We start from the raw sequence: 17,066 nt of genomic DNA on the forward strand, positions 1-17,066 counted from the left end.
GAGAACATGCAAACTCCACAAAGAAAGACCCCAAGCCTGGGGATTGAAGGCACACGCACTAACCCCGGTTTCACCGTGCTGCCGAAAATAAAACGACGATTATATTAACTACATGTGTTGATTAAACAGATTTACAGTAATTATAGACCCTAATTATTGCAACACAAAGTTGAGCAAAATAATTAAATGATATTAATAGGTGGCATACTTACATGTGAATAAGCTAAATGATTCCACCACTGTGGCAGTAAGAAATATCTAGGTATTTTTTCCTGTGTAAACTAACACCAATAGGAATTGTCTGTTGTTTATTAACCTGCTAAAATTTTAAGGAACCCGCTTGCATGTAAAAAAAAATGGATGACCTAAAGTACAGTAAAATTGTGTGTAAGAGTCAACTTTAAACATTCATGGCCACCATTCATCCAGTCTCTGTTGTCCATACGTTTTCCACTCGGATTCATGCACAGCTTGCGCCCTGCCAGGCATTTTCAGTGTGAACCACCAGAGCACATGCTTCGTGTTTTCCCTCCAACGTCCTGCTGCACACCAAACATTGACAAATCCCCCCACCCCCTTGGAGTTCTCTGGCTAAAACACAGTTGCGTGTCGGTGCGATTGACTAACAGCCAACAACAACTGAGTGTGTGTCCTCGTCTCGGAGGGCCAGCTCTTTAACGCAGGTGAACGAGCATCTGATGGTCCATGGCAGGGCTTTTTATTATGAGTATTAATGTGTACGAGAGGAGCGGGTGAAAGGGAAGAAATACAAAGAGCAAGAGGTTCTAGAGAACAAAAAAGAGCATGTCTGTTAAAAGGAAGATGTCTGTTTAAGATCGACCAAATATGATGGAGTGATGGAGAACATGAGGAGTAACAGAGAGACACAGGGCTAAAGAACTGAAGAGAAGGATGCATTTCCTTTTCTTATTCAGCCTCAGCTTATTCCAAATGAACCTTGGAGGCAGTGAGGTCACAGACGTTGTGTGTCAAGGGACTGGCAGTCAGTCAGCAATATCCTCGTGTGGACGCTCGCATCTCAAAAAGCAGAAAGTGACAGAATGCTTCTGGCCTCACAACGGCTTCTCGTTTGTCTGCAGGTCTTTCTGCCGGGGTTCAGCAAGTCCACCCTGCTTGGGCTCAGAGGCACTACGGGTAAGACTGAGAAGAATCAATACTTCTATTGAGATGTTAACATTCTTTTTTTTCTGGTCTATTAAACGCACAAGATGCTGGGTTCTGCATTTCACTCTCGGTTGACTTGGGCTTCACTGAGGCAGCAAGCCACTTAGTTAAACTTGCCTGCACACACACACACGCACGCACGCACGTACGCACGCACACACACACACACACACACACACACACAGTTGCTATTATCTGGTCACACAGTCTAACCACATATTTGGATTCAATGTTTTATGTATACTGTAACACGATAATACAAACCCCATTTCAATATTAGTTGGGAAATTGTGTTAGATGTAAATATAAACGGAATACAATTATTTGCTAATAATTTTCAACCCATATTCAGTTGAATATGCTACAAATACATCATATTTAATGTTCAAACTGGTGAAAAACATTTTTTTTTGCAAATCATTGACTTTAGAATTTGATGCCAGCAACACGTGTCAAGGAAGTTGGGAAAGGTGGCAATAAATAAATGATAAATGGGTTGTACTTGTATAGCGCTTTTCTACCTTCAAGGTACTCAAAGCGCTTTGACACTACTTCCACATTTACCCATTCACACACTGATGGAGGGAGCTGCCATGCAAGGCGCTAACCAGCACCCATCAGGAGCAAGGGTGAAGTGTCTTGCTCAGGACACAACGGACGTGACGAGGTTGGTACTAGGTGGGAATTGAACCAGGGACGCTCGGTTTGCGCACGGCCACTCTTCCACTGCGCCACGCCGTCCCAAATACTGACGGCGTGAACATAAATACTGATAAAGTTGAGGAATGCTCATCAAACACTTATTTGGAACATCCCACAGTTGTGCAGGCTAATTGGGACCAGGTGGGTGCCATGATTGGGTATAAAAACAGCTTCCAATTAACCTACCCCCAGGTGCATGTCTTTGGAGGTGGGTGCCATGATTGGGTATAAAAACAGCTTCCCAAAAAATGCTCAGTCTTTCACAATAAAGGATGGGACGAGGTACACCCCTTTGTCCACAACTGCGTGAGCAAATAGTCGAACAGTTTAAGAACAACGTTTCTCAAAGGGCAATTGCAAGAAATTTAGGGATTTCAACATCTACGGTCCATAATATCATCAAAAGTTTAAGAGAATCTGGAGAAATCACTCCACGTAAGCAGCATTGAATGACCGTGACCTTCGATCCCTCAGACGGCACTGTATCAAAAAACAGACATCAATCTCTAAAAAATATCAACACATGGGCTCAGGAACACTTCAGAAAACTAGTGTCACTAAATACAGTTCGTCGCTACAACTGTAAGTGCAAGTTAAAGCAAAGCGAAAGCCGTTTATCAACAACATCCAGAAACGCCGCCGGCTTCTCTGGGCCCGAGATCATCTAAGATGGACTGAAACAAAGTGGAAAAGTGTTCTGTGGTCTGACGAGTTCACATTTCAAATTGTTTTTGGAAATATTCAACATCGTGTCATCCGGACCAAAAGGGAAGCGAACCATCCGGACTGTTATCGACGCAAAGTTTAAAAGCCAGCATATGTGATGGTATAGAGGTGCATTATTAGTGCCCAAGGCATGGGTAATTTACACATCTGTGAAGGCACCATTAATGCTGAAAGGGACATACAGGTTTTGGAACAACATATGCTGCCATCTAAGCGCTGTCTTTTTCATGGACGCCCCTGCTTATTTCAGCAAAACAATGCCAAACCACATTCAGCACGTGTTACAACAGCGTGGCTTCGTAAAAAAAAGAGTGCGGGTACTTTCCTGGCCCGCCTGCACACCAGAACTGTCTCCCATGGAAAATTTGTGGCGCATCATGAAGCGTAAAATACGACAGCGGAGACCCCGGACTGTTAAACGACTGAAGCTCTACATAAAACAAGAATGGGAAAGAATTCCACTTTCAAAGCTTCAACAATTAGTTTTCTCAGTTCCCAAACGTTTATTGAGTCTGATAAAAGAAAAGGTGATGTAACACAGTGGTGAATATGCCCTTTCCCAACTACTTTGGCACGTGTTGCAGCCATGAAATTCTAAATTAATTATTATTTGCAAAAAATAAATAAAGTTAATGAGTTTGAACATCAAATTTCTTGTCTTTGTAGTGCATTCAATTGAATATGGGTTGAAAAGGATTTGCAAATCATTGTATTCCATTTATTTTTACATCTAACACAATTTCCCAACTCCAATGGAAACGGGGTTTGTAAGATTGAGAATTGAATGCTGCCAATTATTTCGCAAATACAAAAAATACAATTGTATTCGAAACGGGGCTGAAGATATGATACAAAACACGGCCTTTACCTCAAGACCAATCACTCCTTTTTGGTCCTCTGCTAATGTCAATGAGAGAAAGAAAATATCTCATCGACAAACTCCAAAAATCTTATGGTCTATGGTGTACATCAGTGGTCCCCAACCACCGGGCCGCAGAAGAATTTTTTATAAAAAAAAAAAAAAAAAAAAACATTTTTTATTTTATTTTATTTTTTTTATTAAATCAACATAAAAAACACAATATACACCTACAAATAGTGCACTTACGACAAAAAACTCCCTTTTTCATGACAAAAACGTCCCTTTTTCATGACAAAAAAGGAAAAGAAAAAAAAAGGACACCCCCACCCCTGGCCGCGGGACAAATTATTAAGCGTTGACCGGTCCGCGGATACAAAAAGGTTGGGGACCACTGGTCTACATAACATTGGGATGGCGTGGCTTGGTTGGTATAGTGGCCGTGCCATAATTTTGTTTCTGGTTCGATCCCCAACTTCTGCCATCCTAGTCATGTTTGTTTTGTATTTGAGCAAGACATTTCACCCTTGCTCCTGATGGGTCGTAGTTAGGGCCTTGCATGGCAGCTCCTGCCTTATGTGTGTGAATGAGTGAATGTGTAAATAGCGTTTTGAATACCTTGAAGGTGGAAAACCTCTGTACTAGCATAACCCATTTACCATTTATTGGATATGCTTCGGTGGAGATTTAGAGTAAATTTTGCTTTACAGTCACATTTATAACCGTTTTTTTTTAGTCTGTCTGCAAAATGTTACTTTCTGGAGGCGTTCCCAGATCCCCGATTGCAAATAAAACAACGCTCAACCCTATTTAAAACGGTTTAAAGACACGTCCGTTTTAAATCCAGGCTGGAGTTTGCATGTCCTCCCCGTGAATGCGTGGGTTCCTTCCGGGTACTCCGGCTTCCTCCCACTTCCAAAGACATGCACCTGGGGATAGGTTGATTGGCAACACTAAAAATTGGCCCTAGTGTGTGTATGAGTGTGAATGTTGTCTGTCTATCTGTGTTGGCCCTGAGATGAGGTGGCGACTTGTCCAGGGTGTGTACCCCGCCTTCCGCCCGATTGTAGCTGAGATAGGCGCCAGCGCCCCCCGCGACTCCAAAAGGGAATAAGCGGTAGGAAATGGATGGATAAAGACACGTCTTGAAGTCGTCGACGCTACTTTTTTTTTTTAGACACAGTCGAAAATATAATATAGACTCAACCAGCTGTTATCGACGCAAAGCTCAAAAGCCAGCATCTGTGATGGTATGAAGGTGCATTATTAGTGCCCAAGGCATGGGTAACTTACACGTCTGTGAAGGCACCATTAAAGCTGAAAAGTACATTTTGTACATCTGCACACTCTTTTATCAATTAAGACTCTGCATAAAAATCTGCTTCCCTCCTTTTCCTCCGTGTCTGGCTGACAGCTTGATTTAGTGAAGTGAATTATATTTATATAGCGCTTTTCTCTAGTGACTCAAAGCGCTTTACATAGTGAAACCCAATATCTAAGTTATATTTAAACCACTGTGGGTGGCACTGGGAGCAGGTGGGTAAAGCGTCTTGCCCAAGGACACAACGGCAGTGACTTGGATGGCAGACGTGGGGATCGAACCTGGAACACTCAAGTTGCTGGCACGGCCGCTCTACCAACCGAGCTATACTGCCCCATTTAATGTCAAAATAGTATGTCCACCTTGCTGTGACATCACGACGTAGACAGACTGCAAAACCCCTCGAACAGAGGCATTCCAAACTGTGATTTGACACTTTGGCATTGGTTAACGCAAGTATCCAACTTTGTAACAGCATTTACAAGTGAGAAGAGATAAAATACATCACAGGTGCCCTTTAAAAAAGTTGACAGGCTTTTTCGGTTCCTAAATGTGTAATGGCGAGTAACACAATATGTGTTCATATATGGCCTGATCTACTAAAGTACTTATTAAAAACATGTGCAAACTTGATAGCACACGCAAAGTTGATCTATTAAACTTGTGTGCAAAGGATTGTGTTTCTTAAGGGAGCCAAATCTAAGGTGTGTCTGGCTGTCTTCATGAATGTGCAGAATATATACTGATTATCAGATTGCCCACAATATTTGGAGGACAAAATACAATTATTTAGCGCCTGCAATGTGATTCATCAAGACTCAAACGCTCCTACGGCCGCTGTTTTGCAACTTTATTTAGTAACCCTAAAAAGGACGTGCCAACTGGCTGTTGCGCAGAAATAGCTGTGAGAAAGGACGTGATCGCGCGACAGCACTGTCCTAAATGTGCTTGTCAACATATATGGACTGTCAAAAAAACATAGTCTTTTCTTTAAGCTGCTGGATGACTTAAGGGGCTGAGGAAAACAAATGAAATTAATGCGTTATGGCACTAACTGCACGCTTGCAGTTAGTGCCACCAGCATCTCCCAGGGCGCAATATTCTGTGAGCTAAAAAAGTGAAATCCATTGTAGATGGAACTGCAGGACTGCTTCTAAAATGCCCAGAAAAAGTAGTACATGTTTGCTGCATTTTGAAAACATAGTAAAACGCAGTGTCGGGCCATGCGTTTCCCACTTAGGCCTTCAGTGATGTCTGACTTCAATGATTACCTGTCATAATAACATAAATTATGTGACCACATGACCATTGGTGGAGAAATACTATACAGGAACAAATTTACGCACTACTGGGCATTGAATCAGCACCAAACAAAAAAGGTTATTTTCTGGCGCATTTACAAATCAATAAAACGCATCAGCAATTAAAATGTATCTTATGTGGTACTGTCAAAATTAAAATTGCAAAAAACATTTTAAACGTGAAAAAATAAAGAAATAAAATATCTGAACTCACATTTCATTGACAGCTGAACTAGCTTCCGGGGTTGGCCGAGATGGACTCACAAGATGTCGATTCTCTTTAGATATCCTTCTTGAAAATGGCCTTGCAAATATATGTGTTGTCTTGTCTAATAATAAAAGATGCAGACGAGGCGTGTTGGCTGACTTCTTAAAGTTTACACCATACTCTGCTCATCCTCTGCCGGCATGTCTACATCAAAGAACCTAAACGAGGCTACTGCGCATGCTCTTTAGTACTGTGGCATGCTGGGTAGTGGAGTTTTTATCTTATCTGGCTCATAACATATATATCTCATAACATATATATCTATATATCTGCCTTAGGCCATCGAGAAGGACTTACTGACAATGTGTGATCTGATTGGCTATTGCAACTGTCTGTCATTGTATGTCTCTGTTCACTTACAGTGCACGGAATCCTGCATTGCTGAATCTGAAGGCTTGTGGCATATTTGGTACAGCATTGCAACATAAGCTAGCGAAATTTTGATTGGATAAAAACTCTATAAACTAAAAACAACAATGCTGGAAGGAACATATGTCATGAAGATAATATGAATAATTTTAGATATTAAGGGAAAGTAAATAAAAAATTACTTTTATCTTTAATTATGACCATGAGGGTATGTAGAAAAGGCCTTGCTGGCCCTGACGGTACACCACTGGCAAAACGTCAAAGATGGGAACATGATAACATTAATGTGCAGTAAATGAGTGTCTCCATAATAGTATACAAAATCTATATTTCTGTAGGGCGGTCTGCACCACTTATCAATTGTACACATAGTCTTGGTAAATCACACGCAACCCACCCACTAATAGTACAAGAAATGTCATAGTGTGCACACGCTATTTTGCGCATGGTATTTGGATCTTAGTAGACCAGACCCAAAGTCTAGATAGAAACTTTTGTTCTCAAAATTGATGATTAAATCAAGAACTGCATGGGGCTCTGACATTGAGTACGTTACGAATGGGAAATTTGTGATGGTACAGGTTGACTATTTAGGTTTCCTTTACAATTTTTGACAATGGAAATGGCCCAAAAAGTGATACCTTACCGACCTGAATCAAACTCTCCTGCTTGATGGGAAAAGGCGGCTAAGGCTGCACTGCTCAGAAACTGACTAGTCTGTGCATGTGACAGAAGTGCAGCCTCCACATCCCAAAAAAGGAAACACTAATGCTCAGTAAAACAGGGAGTATGATTCATTGCCTGAGTTGAAAAGCAAAGTCCATCGCGTGGCGTCCTGTTGTGTAAGCTGAGAACAGATTGGTCCAACGATACGCTGACTTGACACACTATAACTTCACGCCGCTTTGGTGATGACACAGTTGACCAATATCGCAACAGTCTTGAGTTCTTAAAAGATACTTTTGCATTTTCACACTGTGTTTGTGTAGAGTGTGCAGCCTTCCTGATATAGTTTGAATTCTGATCTGGAGGCTACAAAAACCCCCATTAAAAACCTCAACTGCTCCGAGTGCTATTAAAATTGCAGCCCTCATTTTCTGAATGAGTGATGAGGGATTTGAGACTGACCCAGATGAGTCCTTTAATGAGTGATTATGGGTTGATTGGAAATCTTCCTACAGCGTGAGCAGACGGTCACGTAAAAGTAGGAGTTGATTTCTTTCTGAATCACAGTTGCAGCACACTTCACACTGAAACAAAGCGGAGAGAACACACACAAAAGGTCAACAAACACACAGGAGGCAGCTATGTGTTCCTCATTTTCAGGCTTTAGGGTCTGTGGAGCAGATGTGCTTCTGTGCTTTAAGGCAACAATATGTAGTCATATTTAGTTACCACTTTTTAAATTGTGTTGATGGTACACTAGCTTCTAATAAGTTAAATATTATAATTAGTATCTGTCTTTACCATGGTTACCTTAGATCCTTTAGTGTTTTTTATAATATTGGTAAAGCAGCCATTAGACATCTCATTCAGACTGAATAGGTCAAATTAAATTAAATTTTGTTTTGATATACTGTATTTACCGGCCTATAAGACGCAAAAAATGCTTTTTTTCCCTCAAAACTCAACAGTGTAAGAAATAAGTTTGGTTGAGCTTACCCACCTCGAAGCTAACTTATTTGATACATAGTGTAATGATAAGTGTGACCAGTAGATGGCAGTCAAACATAAGCAGTAAGTGTAGGCTGCACAATGATGGCAATATGTCTCAAGTAAACACCGACATTTTAAATGTTCCATTGAAAATATACAATATTACACACGGCGTTCCAATATCTATCAAAATGTTTAAGTACGACTTTGGTAAGCTATGAAGCCCCACCGCTTGAAGAATTGTCGGCGCAATAAACATACGAGTATTATTACGTTGTGTGTATAAGGTACGACGATGTTGCGTTTTGTTTTTGCAATATTATGAAAAAAACAACTTTTCTTACCTTCTGGTACCTGCTGATCTGTATTTGGGATCTGTATAAATCCTGAAAAATTGTGCGCGTCCGCGCCAACGCCATAGTCAATAAGCTTCTTCTTTATCTTTATCTTCTTGTTATGGGACATTCATCCTCCGCTGTTGCCATTTCTAATATAAAACAGTGTAAAGTTCTCACTTATATCTGTTAGTAAACTCACCATGAAAGCGCTCAAACATACCGGCATAGTGAGTTTACATTATTCACCCAAGGAACTTTAGTTATCAAAGTTCCAGCCGGACGTTTTTTCACAGGACACGTTTCCTGTGTTGTTGTTTCCGGATGAAGAGATGCTGCTCCGTTTTTTGATTTAAGTAAAGTCGGAATGTCATTAAAACAGTTAGCTCCATCTTTTGACACTTCTTCCACTCCCGTCCTTGCACGCTACACAGCTACAACAAAGATGACGGAGACAAGACGCTGCCGAAAGTGAGCCACGTAAATAAGACCGCCCACAAAACGGCGCATCCAGAAGCGACTGTCAGAAAGTGGCTTGAAGATGGTCTGTAAAACATAAATATGCAACATTTTGACCAAAGAACCACCATTACATGTTATGTAGACCACAAGGAAGTGTTTTCAATTTAGAAAAAAATAATAATAATATGGGGCAGCATGGTGGAACACGGGTTAATGCTTGTGCCTCACAATATGACGGGCCTGAGTAGTCTTGAGTTCAATCGCAGGCTCGGGATCTTTCTGTGTGGAGTTTGCATGTTCTCCGCGTTACTGCGTGGGTTCCCTCCGTTTACTCCGGATTTCCCCCACTGCCAAAAACATGCACCTGGGGATAGGTTGATTGGCAACACTAAAATCGGCCCTACTGTGTGAATGGTGTCTGTCTGTACTGTATGTGTTGGCCCCGTGATGAGCTGGCGACTTGTCCAGGGTTTACACCGCCTTCCGCCCGAAATCAGCTGAGATAGGCTCCAGCACCCCCGCGACTCCAAAAGGGACAAGCTTTAGAAAATTGATGGATGGATAATAATAATATGACTCCATTAATGCGCCTTATAATCCGGTGTGCTTAATATATGAAAAAAGAAAAAAAAATAGACAATTCATCGGCAGTGCGCCTTAAAATCCGGTGCGTCCTATGGTCCGGAAAATACAGTACACTACATACATACTGTAGAGCATCTATCGTACACCCTTTTCAGCAAGTCATTGTGGTCAACATGGGTCTGTGTTCATATAAGTCATGTGCAAATAAATTTACCTTAGGAAATGAGTTGATAGGAAAACAGCTGCAATGGACAAAAAAAAGACTTTCGCTTTTTTTTTCTCAGTCTCACCCAAGCATATACTGCGTAAAGTACATATCAGTCCAATAACTTGTGATACTGGTAGGAGGAGATAAAAATTAGATAATTTAGTATTCGTTATGCTCATTATGGATGTACATTCAGTACATTTACGCACAAATAACTGCGCTATGCTCATTGTGAAGAGGTGATTGCTGGAATGATAGATGGAGAGAATCTTCCATTTTTGTCTATTTGGACAGTCAGAAATAAAACAACTTACTGTCTATTAAGCAATGACATGTTATAGTTGTTGTATTTGCTTAAAGGGGCTGATTAATACACATGTAATTATTCGTTTCGGTGTCTGCTGGTGTTGCCTTTTAATGACGTTCATTTTGTAGAGATTTGTATAGGATGATATAAGACACTGGTTTTCAAACTTTTTTCACCAAGTGCTACCTCAGACTACCATAACGTTACAGTGGCCAGAAATATTTAATATTTTTGGCCACTGTGACATTACACACTGTTCTAACACTGTGTTAGAATATTGGAAAATTAAACACTAATCAATTAATTAAGTAATTCCTTGGCATATCACTAGATGGAGCCTGCGTACTAGAGATCACAAAAGTCGTCATCGACCCGCCACTCACCCGAACCAACATTTCATCAAAGGCACACCCACCCGCCACCCGCCCGTTGTTATATATCTAATATAGACGATGCAAGGCATTAATGAGGTTTGAAAGTGTAACTCCCTCCAAATAGCACAGACACAATGGCTTTCTTGAACTGATTTATTTGAAGGCTTACTTTCCCTTCAAATTCACTGTGAAATCACTGTGAAAACTGTGATAAATAAAGCAGGTTACAAATGTAAAAATAATAACATGCACAGTATGTGGATCAAACATTTTACCAAGTAAAATACCAACAAATGACAAATACCTCGTTGGCCAAACCCGGAAGTAGCTTCCTTACATCCGTCGACAGACCAAACGAGACACTTCAAAATAAAAGTATGCCCACATACTGTTTCAAAGAGTGCTGCTCGTTTTTCGTATGTGGGTAACAACATTTAACTATTTATAAATGGTTGATTTCTATAGGTTAGTAAGGTAAAGTGTTGTACCTGACAAGTTTGGGCTACCTTGCTTCTGCAGCCTTCATCAGAGGTGTCTCGTGATGTTAGCGTGACGTTGTCTGTGAGGTGTTATATAGATTGTACCATCAAGAGTTGTCAGGTACAACACTTTACCTACTAGCCTGTATAAATCAACCATTTATAAATACACGTCAGTAGGCTAAATGAACCTCTTCAACATAACATTTAACTATGTATAATGTAGCGGCTGTCTACGGGGTGTTAGCCAATGACTTTGGCTGGGGGGCGGGACTTCCGGGAGAGATAGGGAAGTGACATTATCGACAGGAAGTGAGAGTTCGCGTTGTCCTGGGAAAATCGTTAGAGACATGAGAGCTGTTGTGTGGTTGTATTACATCTTGTGCAATAAAGACAAGACAAACGAATAAGTTTTATGAGCCTACATTACTGGAATTATTACAATATATATTTCCGAATTGGTTCAACGGCCACCCGCCCGAATCTATTTAAAATCAATTTTTCCGTCATGTCACCCGCCCGACCCGCGGTTTATCCGCGGTTGTGACCGCAAACCGCGCATCTCTACCACGTACTACCTGTACCACGATTTAAGAATCCTGGATATAGGATACCCAGTGTGCACCTTCCGGGTTCTAATAATAGGTTCTGTTGTTTAGATCACACTTCTGTATAGCCCAGAAAAATAGTTTTAGCTATACCGACATATTAGTTCCACATTTGCAGTGTCAAGTCATGCTCCAGTGACTCTCTCAACTTTCGTCTGTTACGTTTCACTCTCTGTTCCTCCTTATCTATAACCAGCAATTCATCCTCTGTATGTTCAGCTTCAAAAAGATAAGGTTTTGAATACTCATTGTCCAAAAACAATCGTCTTTTTCGTCTGTTACCAAGTTTGCCATGATTACAACACACACATTTGTTGCCGTAAGTCAGAGATACGTCGTTATGGGAACGAATATAAATGAGCCCAGAAAATAAGCAATAGTTAAAATGACCAAAACACAGTAAATATTGAACATCTTATATATTGTTATGAATGTGTCTGTTACTACATTTCATACATACTTTCAGCGTGTATATAAAATGTTAATGGAGGGATTTGAAGTTGCTTTAGAGGGCTTTGAAGGCTACAATGGTGACTCCCATTAGCGGCATCTTGCACGCGTTTTTTATCATCTTCAGAATTCTAACATTTTTTTAAAAAATTACGTATGTGTTCTTGTCTCTCATGAATGTATATGATTTACAAATTCCAAAAAAGGTGCAGTTGCTTTTTATAGTTGTGTGTGAAAACTGTGGCGGGCTTAGAAAGATTCGAAATGTAGAAGTTAGTCATATGAATAGCGTCTCCATTTTGCAGAAAACCGCCTACCACAGGGGACTGAAAAGTAATCCCGCTGTAATTGAGGGCAAGTATACTTGAGGGAACACTGTATCGCCATATCGAGACATAGTAATTGTGAGCTGTGTATTGTATCATTTAGCGAGGTACCATTGATGCTTATGGTGCATTCCATTTGTACTGGAAAGTCAGAATTTCCGAGTTCCTTGTCTTAAGTTTCAACTGGAATGCCCCTCAAGGTCGTATTTCCTACTCGGAAAGTTGGAGAGTCTTTGCCATTCCCAAGTTGGATATCTAAGATGACTCCTGAGTGTAAACAATTATAGAAGCTTCTAAGATACGTAGCTGTTAAGAGCATTTCTGGCAAGTTTTATTTGTGCTAAATCGGCTCTATCGAATGTATTGTTGGACGTGTATCTATAAATGATAATGTTACTTTATTGTAAACGACCTTCTTTCGTGTGCTTTACGCGTAGTACATTGCTAGCAATCGCGTCCTTGTGTTCCTCTTCATCCATGTTTGAAGGTTGCAAAAAGAGCACGGATTTGTCCGGAAGTTGTTTACATTCAAAAAAGACAAGTGCAAGAATAGCTTTCGTGGATGTTGCCATCTTGATTTCCGACCCCGTAATTTGAACGATCCAAAACTTGGCTATGATGTCATTCCCGGCTCAGACTTCCAACTTCCGTAGTAAATGGTACGCACCATTTATCATCATATACTGCTATCTGTTATGTTATTACCAACATGTTGTTATTGTAACAACTATTGACGACCAGTAACATTATATTTTGTCTGTTTTTATTCATATACTTGTTTTATCAGTAAATGTGAAACATGGGACTCTGCCTGGAAGATTTAGGGCTACTGTATGTCTCTCCAAAAGCTGAGATGAGCTTTGCTATTGATGAGTGACTATAAGATCATTTAGCTGTGGGTTTAGCACAGATGACTGATGATGCTGTTGTCTTTCTTCATCTGCATGATTTGTAGGCATTTCATCCTAAGATACATCCAAGCCATAATGACACTGTGTGTCAAGATAATGTCTATTGGGTATTTTGTCACGGTGACTCCCCAGTCAAATGTAGAATTAATTTGCATGTTGACAGCAGAGTGTCCAGCTCAGATGTGGGCCTTTCTGCCTCTCTCCCTCCCTCGAGCTCAAACTGTGCGCTTGTAGAGAGGGGACGAGGGGATATCTCTCTCCACTGTGTGTGTGTGTGTTTTCTCCTCTGACTGACTCACCCTCCTCACTCACATCCCTGATCTGATCTATTAAAAGCGTGGCTGTCTAAAGGCATGAGGGATATGATGGCTGAGCCTTCACCTTTGAACGTCTCCCCCCTCTTCTCATGCTCCTTTCTCGCCCAAGGAGTCTCCACGCTTGTTATTTCTTCCCTCTGTTCACTTCGTCCTACACCTCTTTTATGTTTTTGGAGGGACGAGTGTTGAGTGGGAGGACAGAGGAAGCTGGCTGCGAGGGAGTAAATCGACAGAGAGGAGGATGAGTGTCGTCTGTGGAGGTTATTCTGCTCTCATGGGTCTGTTAGTGTACACCCATGCAGCTGCGGCAATTAGCCTGTCACACGCACGCGTACACGTGCACATGCACACGGTCTTTGAAGCATTCTACTTGATCTGCATGTGACAGACGAACATATCCGTGCATGTGTGCGTTCCGTGTGGTAGTGTGCATTTGACAGCCAGCTACGTTGCCCGAGAACTCGGGATGGCGAGGCGCTCTCTCGTACAACGGGGTTGTCACATTGGATAAGTCAGGCGGCAGCACACGGCCTGGAGAACGGCATTGCACTTCTGCTGTAGGAGAGTCATGGTGGGATCAAGGGGACATGTGATATCAAAAGGGGGGTCGTCATGTACCACAGTTCATGTTCCTTTAAGTTTCAGCTTTGTACTGTTTTTTTGTCTGAACACAACTCTGCATTTACATTATGTAACTGACAGACTCATGAAGCAGATGAGGAAGCCCAGCAGGGAATTGTGGGTAACGTGGGTCCAGAGATATTTTGCAGTGCAAGTAGCCACGTTGTCAGCAAGCACATACAGTATGTGCATCAGTCTGATACTCCTGATTGTTTCCAGCTCAACACCTCAGGACACCAACACCCAGCCTCAAGGTGACATCTCTGGCTCTAAAGACTCTGCTTGAACATCTCTGCCTGCTGCCATTTAGGAATGCTTTTGAAAAACAAGAGGCTGAGTTTCAAGAGGCTATTCTATCATAAATTTAAATTGAAAAACGTGAAGGGGAAATTGGGCCTTATGGAATCTGGACAGCAAGAGTAGAAACAATTTAATGTGTGACTGTGACGTGTTTAAGCAAAGTTCTTTTTATGTTTTTACCAGCAATTAAAAGGCAAAGTTCCACTGTTAAGAAATACATAACAGCTGTCTAAAATAATTTAATTCCAGCCAAGAATCATTTAGTTGCTTAAAAATGATGGTAAAAATGTGCAACGAAAGATTAAAAAGGATAAAAGTCCATCTAAAATAGTACTAACAATAACATGGGCAGTGGAAGGCCAATACCCGCTCCGGCAGCTTTCTTTTGGCATGGGGGAGGAGGAGTCTTGAAAATTGGCCGATCACCTTAATCCCTTTAGGCTTAACTAAAGGCTTCCAGCGCCACTCACCAGTCCTCTCTGCGACACCGCTTCTGACTGCCATGTGTCCTCAATCCAGTACATTTCAGTCTCTGCTGTGTCACACCGCGTCGGACTCCCAACACCTTCTCCGTCCCGCCTTCCCTAGTGCCTCCCGCTTGTGAGGTGTTTGTCTTACTTCGTAACTTTTTCCTCCGCGGTAGGTTTCCTTGGCTCGCTCCCTCACATTGTAGAGGTCTGGCAGTTTACTCCCATTTGACCCATTAGGTAGTTGGGGTAGTAGTTCTCAGCATGGTTGCAGCAGATCTAGATGGGCTTCAGCAGGTCTTCCTTCTCCTTTCCTTGTCAACTTTCTTTGTTCCACTTTCGGGCAGTGATGCGCTCCTCAGAATTTCTGCTGTAGGCAGAATAATAGCCGCCACCTCTGACCTGAGGTCCTGCTCCTCCTCCCAGCGGCCACACTTCCTGTCTCTTCTTGTTGCCCCCTGCTGCTAGGCCTCTTCCTGCTATTCAAGCAGCCTTTCCCAACCTCTGCTCCAATCACATCGCTTGAACTGTTAATTGTTCCAGCTGTCTCCAATCAGACCACTAAACAGTTCAGAGGGAGCAAAGCAAAAATAGCGACGTTGCTTTTTGATCATATGATGTCGGCTCTTCCTATGATTGTGAAGTAGAATTCACCAAGCGTTGGATGGTTCACCCAGTAATAGTGAACATGAGCTGAGTTTAGACCGTCGTGAGATAGGTTAGTTTTACCCCACTGATGATGTGTTGCTGCATTTGTAATCTGTGTTGTTGCAATATTGCTTTTGCAACAACACATCATCAGTAGGGTAAAACTAACCTGTCTCATGACGGCGTGGCGCAGTGGAAGAGTGGCCGTGCGCAACCCGAGGGTCCCTGGTTCAATCCCCACCAAGTACCAACCTCGTCACGTCCGTTGTGTCCTGAGCAAGACACTTCACCCTTGCTCCTGATGGGTGCTGGTTTGCGCCTTGCGTGGCAGCTCCCTCCATTAGTGTGTGGATGTGTGTGTGAATGGGTAAATGTGGAAGTAGTGTCAAAGCGCTTTGAGTACCTTGAATGTAAAAAAGCGCTATACAAGTACAACCCATTTATCATTTATGATGGTCTAAATCCCAGCTCACAGTCCCTATTAAAATAAAACCACACTTGATTAAAACACCTCTCCTGAGTAAACGGAGTGTGACACATGTTCAAATGATTAATTTACTTTGATGAGGTTCAAACCTGGATGAATGACCTCCACAGTACATTCTAACCATAACTCCTACTGTAATAAGTAGGGCTGCAACTAACGATTAATTTGATAATCGATTAATCGGTCGATTATTACTTCGATAAATAGATTAATAATCGGATAAAAGAGACAAACTACATTTCTATCCTTTCCAATACTTTATTTTAAAAAAACGGCATACTTAGAGTTGGACAAACTTTAATGATCCATAAGGGAAATTGTTCTGGCACCACGTCCTTTCGACTTGCCAAATAAAACAAGGCAAGTGTTACAAAAATGTTTTTCTTTTTTTTTTATAAATTTCACCATTGTCATGCACAATAGCAAAAATGTTGCTTAGGGGAATTTCAAACCTGTCTACTACCTATTCCAACCATTCTGCATGGTCGTAAGGCAGATTGACTTAATGTTCCATTCGTCTCCAATGTAGTGCCATGTATTGCCAAGGTGGCTACACTTGTCCACAGATCAGTGGTGAGAGCAGTTTGCTCTGAGTAGCTTTTGTCAGTCAGTACTGCTTGGAATGTCCGCTCGTACTTCCTCTCCATCAGTTTGGTAAAATGGTTCCTCGAGGGAAGAGTGTAACCAGGGTTGAGGACGTGAATCATTTGTCTAAAACGTTCATCCTCCACCATTGCTAGTCGCCTCATGTCAGTTAGCAACATATTCAGGTAGCATCAGTCAATGCAGCCGCT

General features: G+C 41.6%; 1 protein-coding gene across 2 annotated transcripts in view; it reads left to right on the forward strand.

Annotated features, from left to right (window-relative positions):
* Positions 1–17,066, forward strand: part of LOC133555092 (RNA-binding protein 38-like) — a 37,377-nt gene that overhangs the window by 8,683 nt on the left and 11,628 nt on the right. The window contains exon 3 of one of the 2 annotated variants that reach the window (XM_061904571.1): positions 1,101–1,155. The exons of the other annotated variant lie outside the window; for it this stretch is intronic. Coding sequence (XP_061760555.1) covers positions 1,101–1,155 — 55 coding nt within the window. The remainder of the gene's footprint in view (positions 1–1,100; positions 1,156–17,066) is intronic. 2 annotated transcript variants of the gene reach the window in all.

The sequence above is a fragment of the Nerophis ophidion genome, linkage group LG06 (genome assembly GCF_033978795.1).
Source record: "Nerophis ophidion isolate RoL-2023_Sa linkage group LG06, RoL_Noph_v1.0, whole genome shotgun sequence".
NCBI lineage: Eukaryota > Metazoa > Chordata > Actinopteri > Syngnathiformes > Syngnathidae > Nerophis > Nerophis ophidion.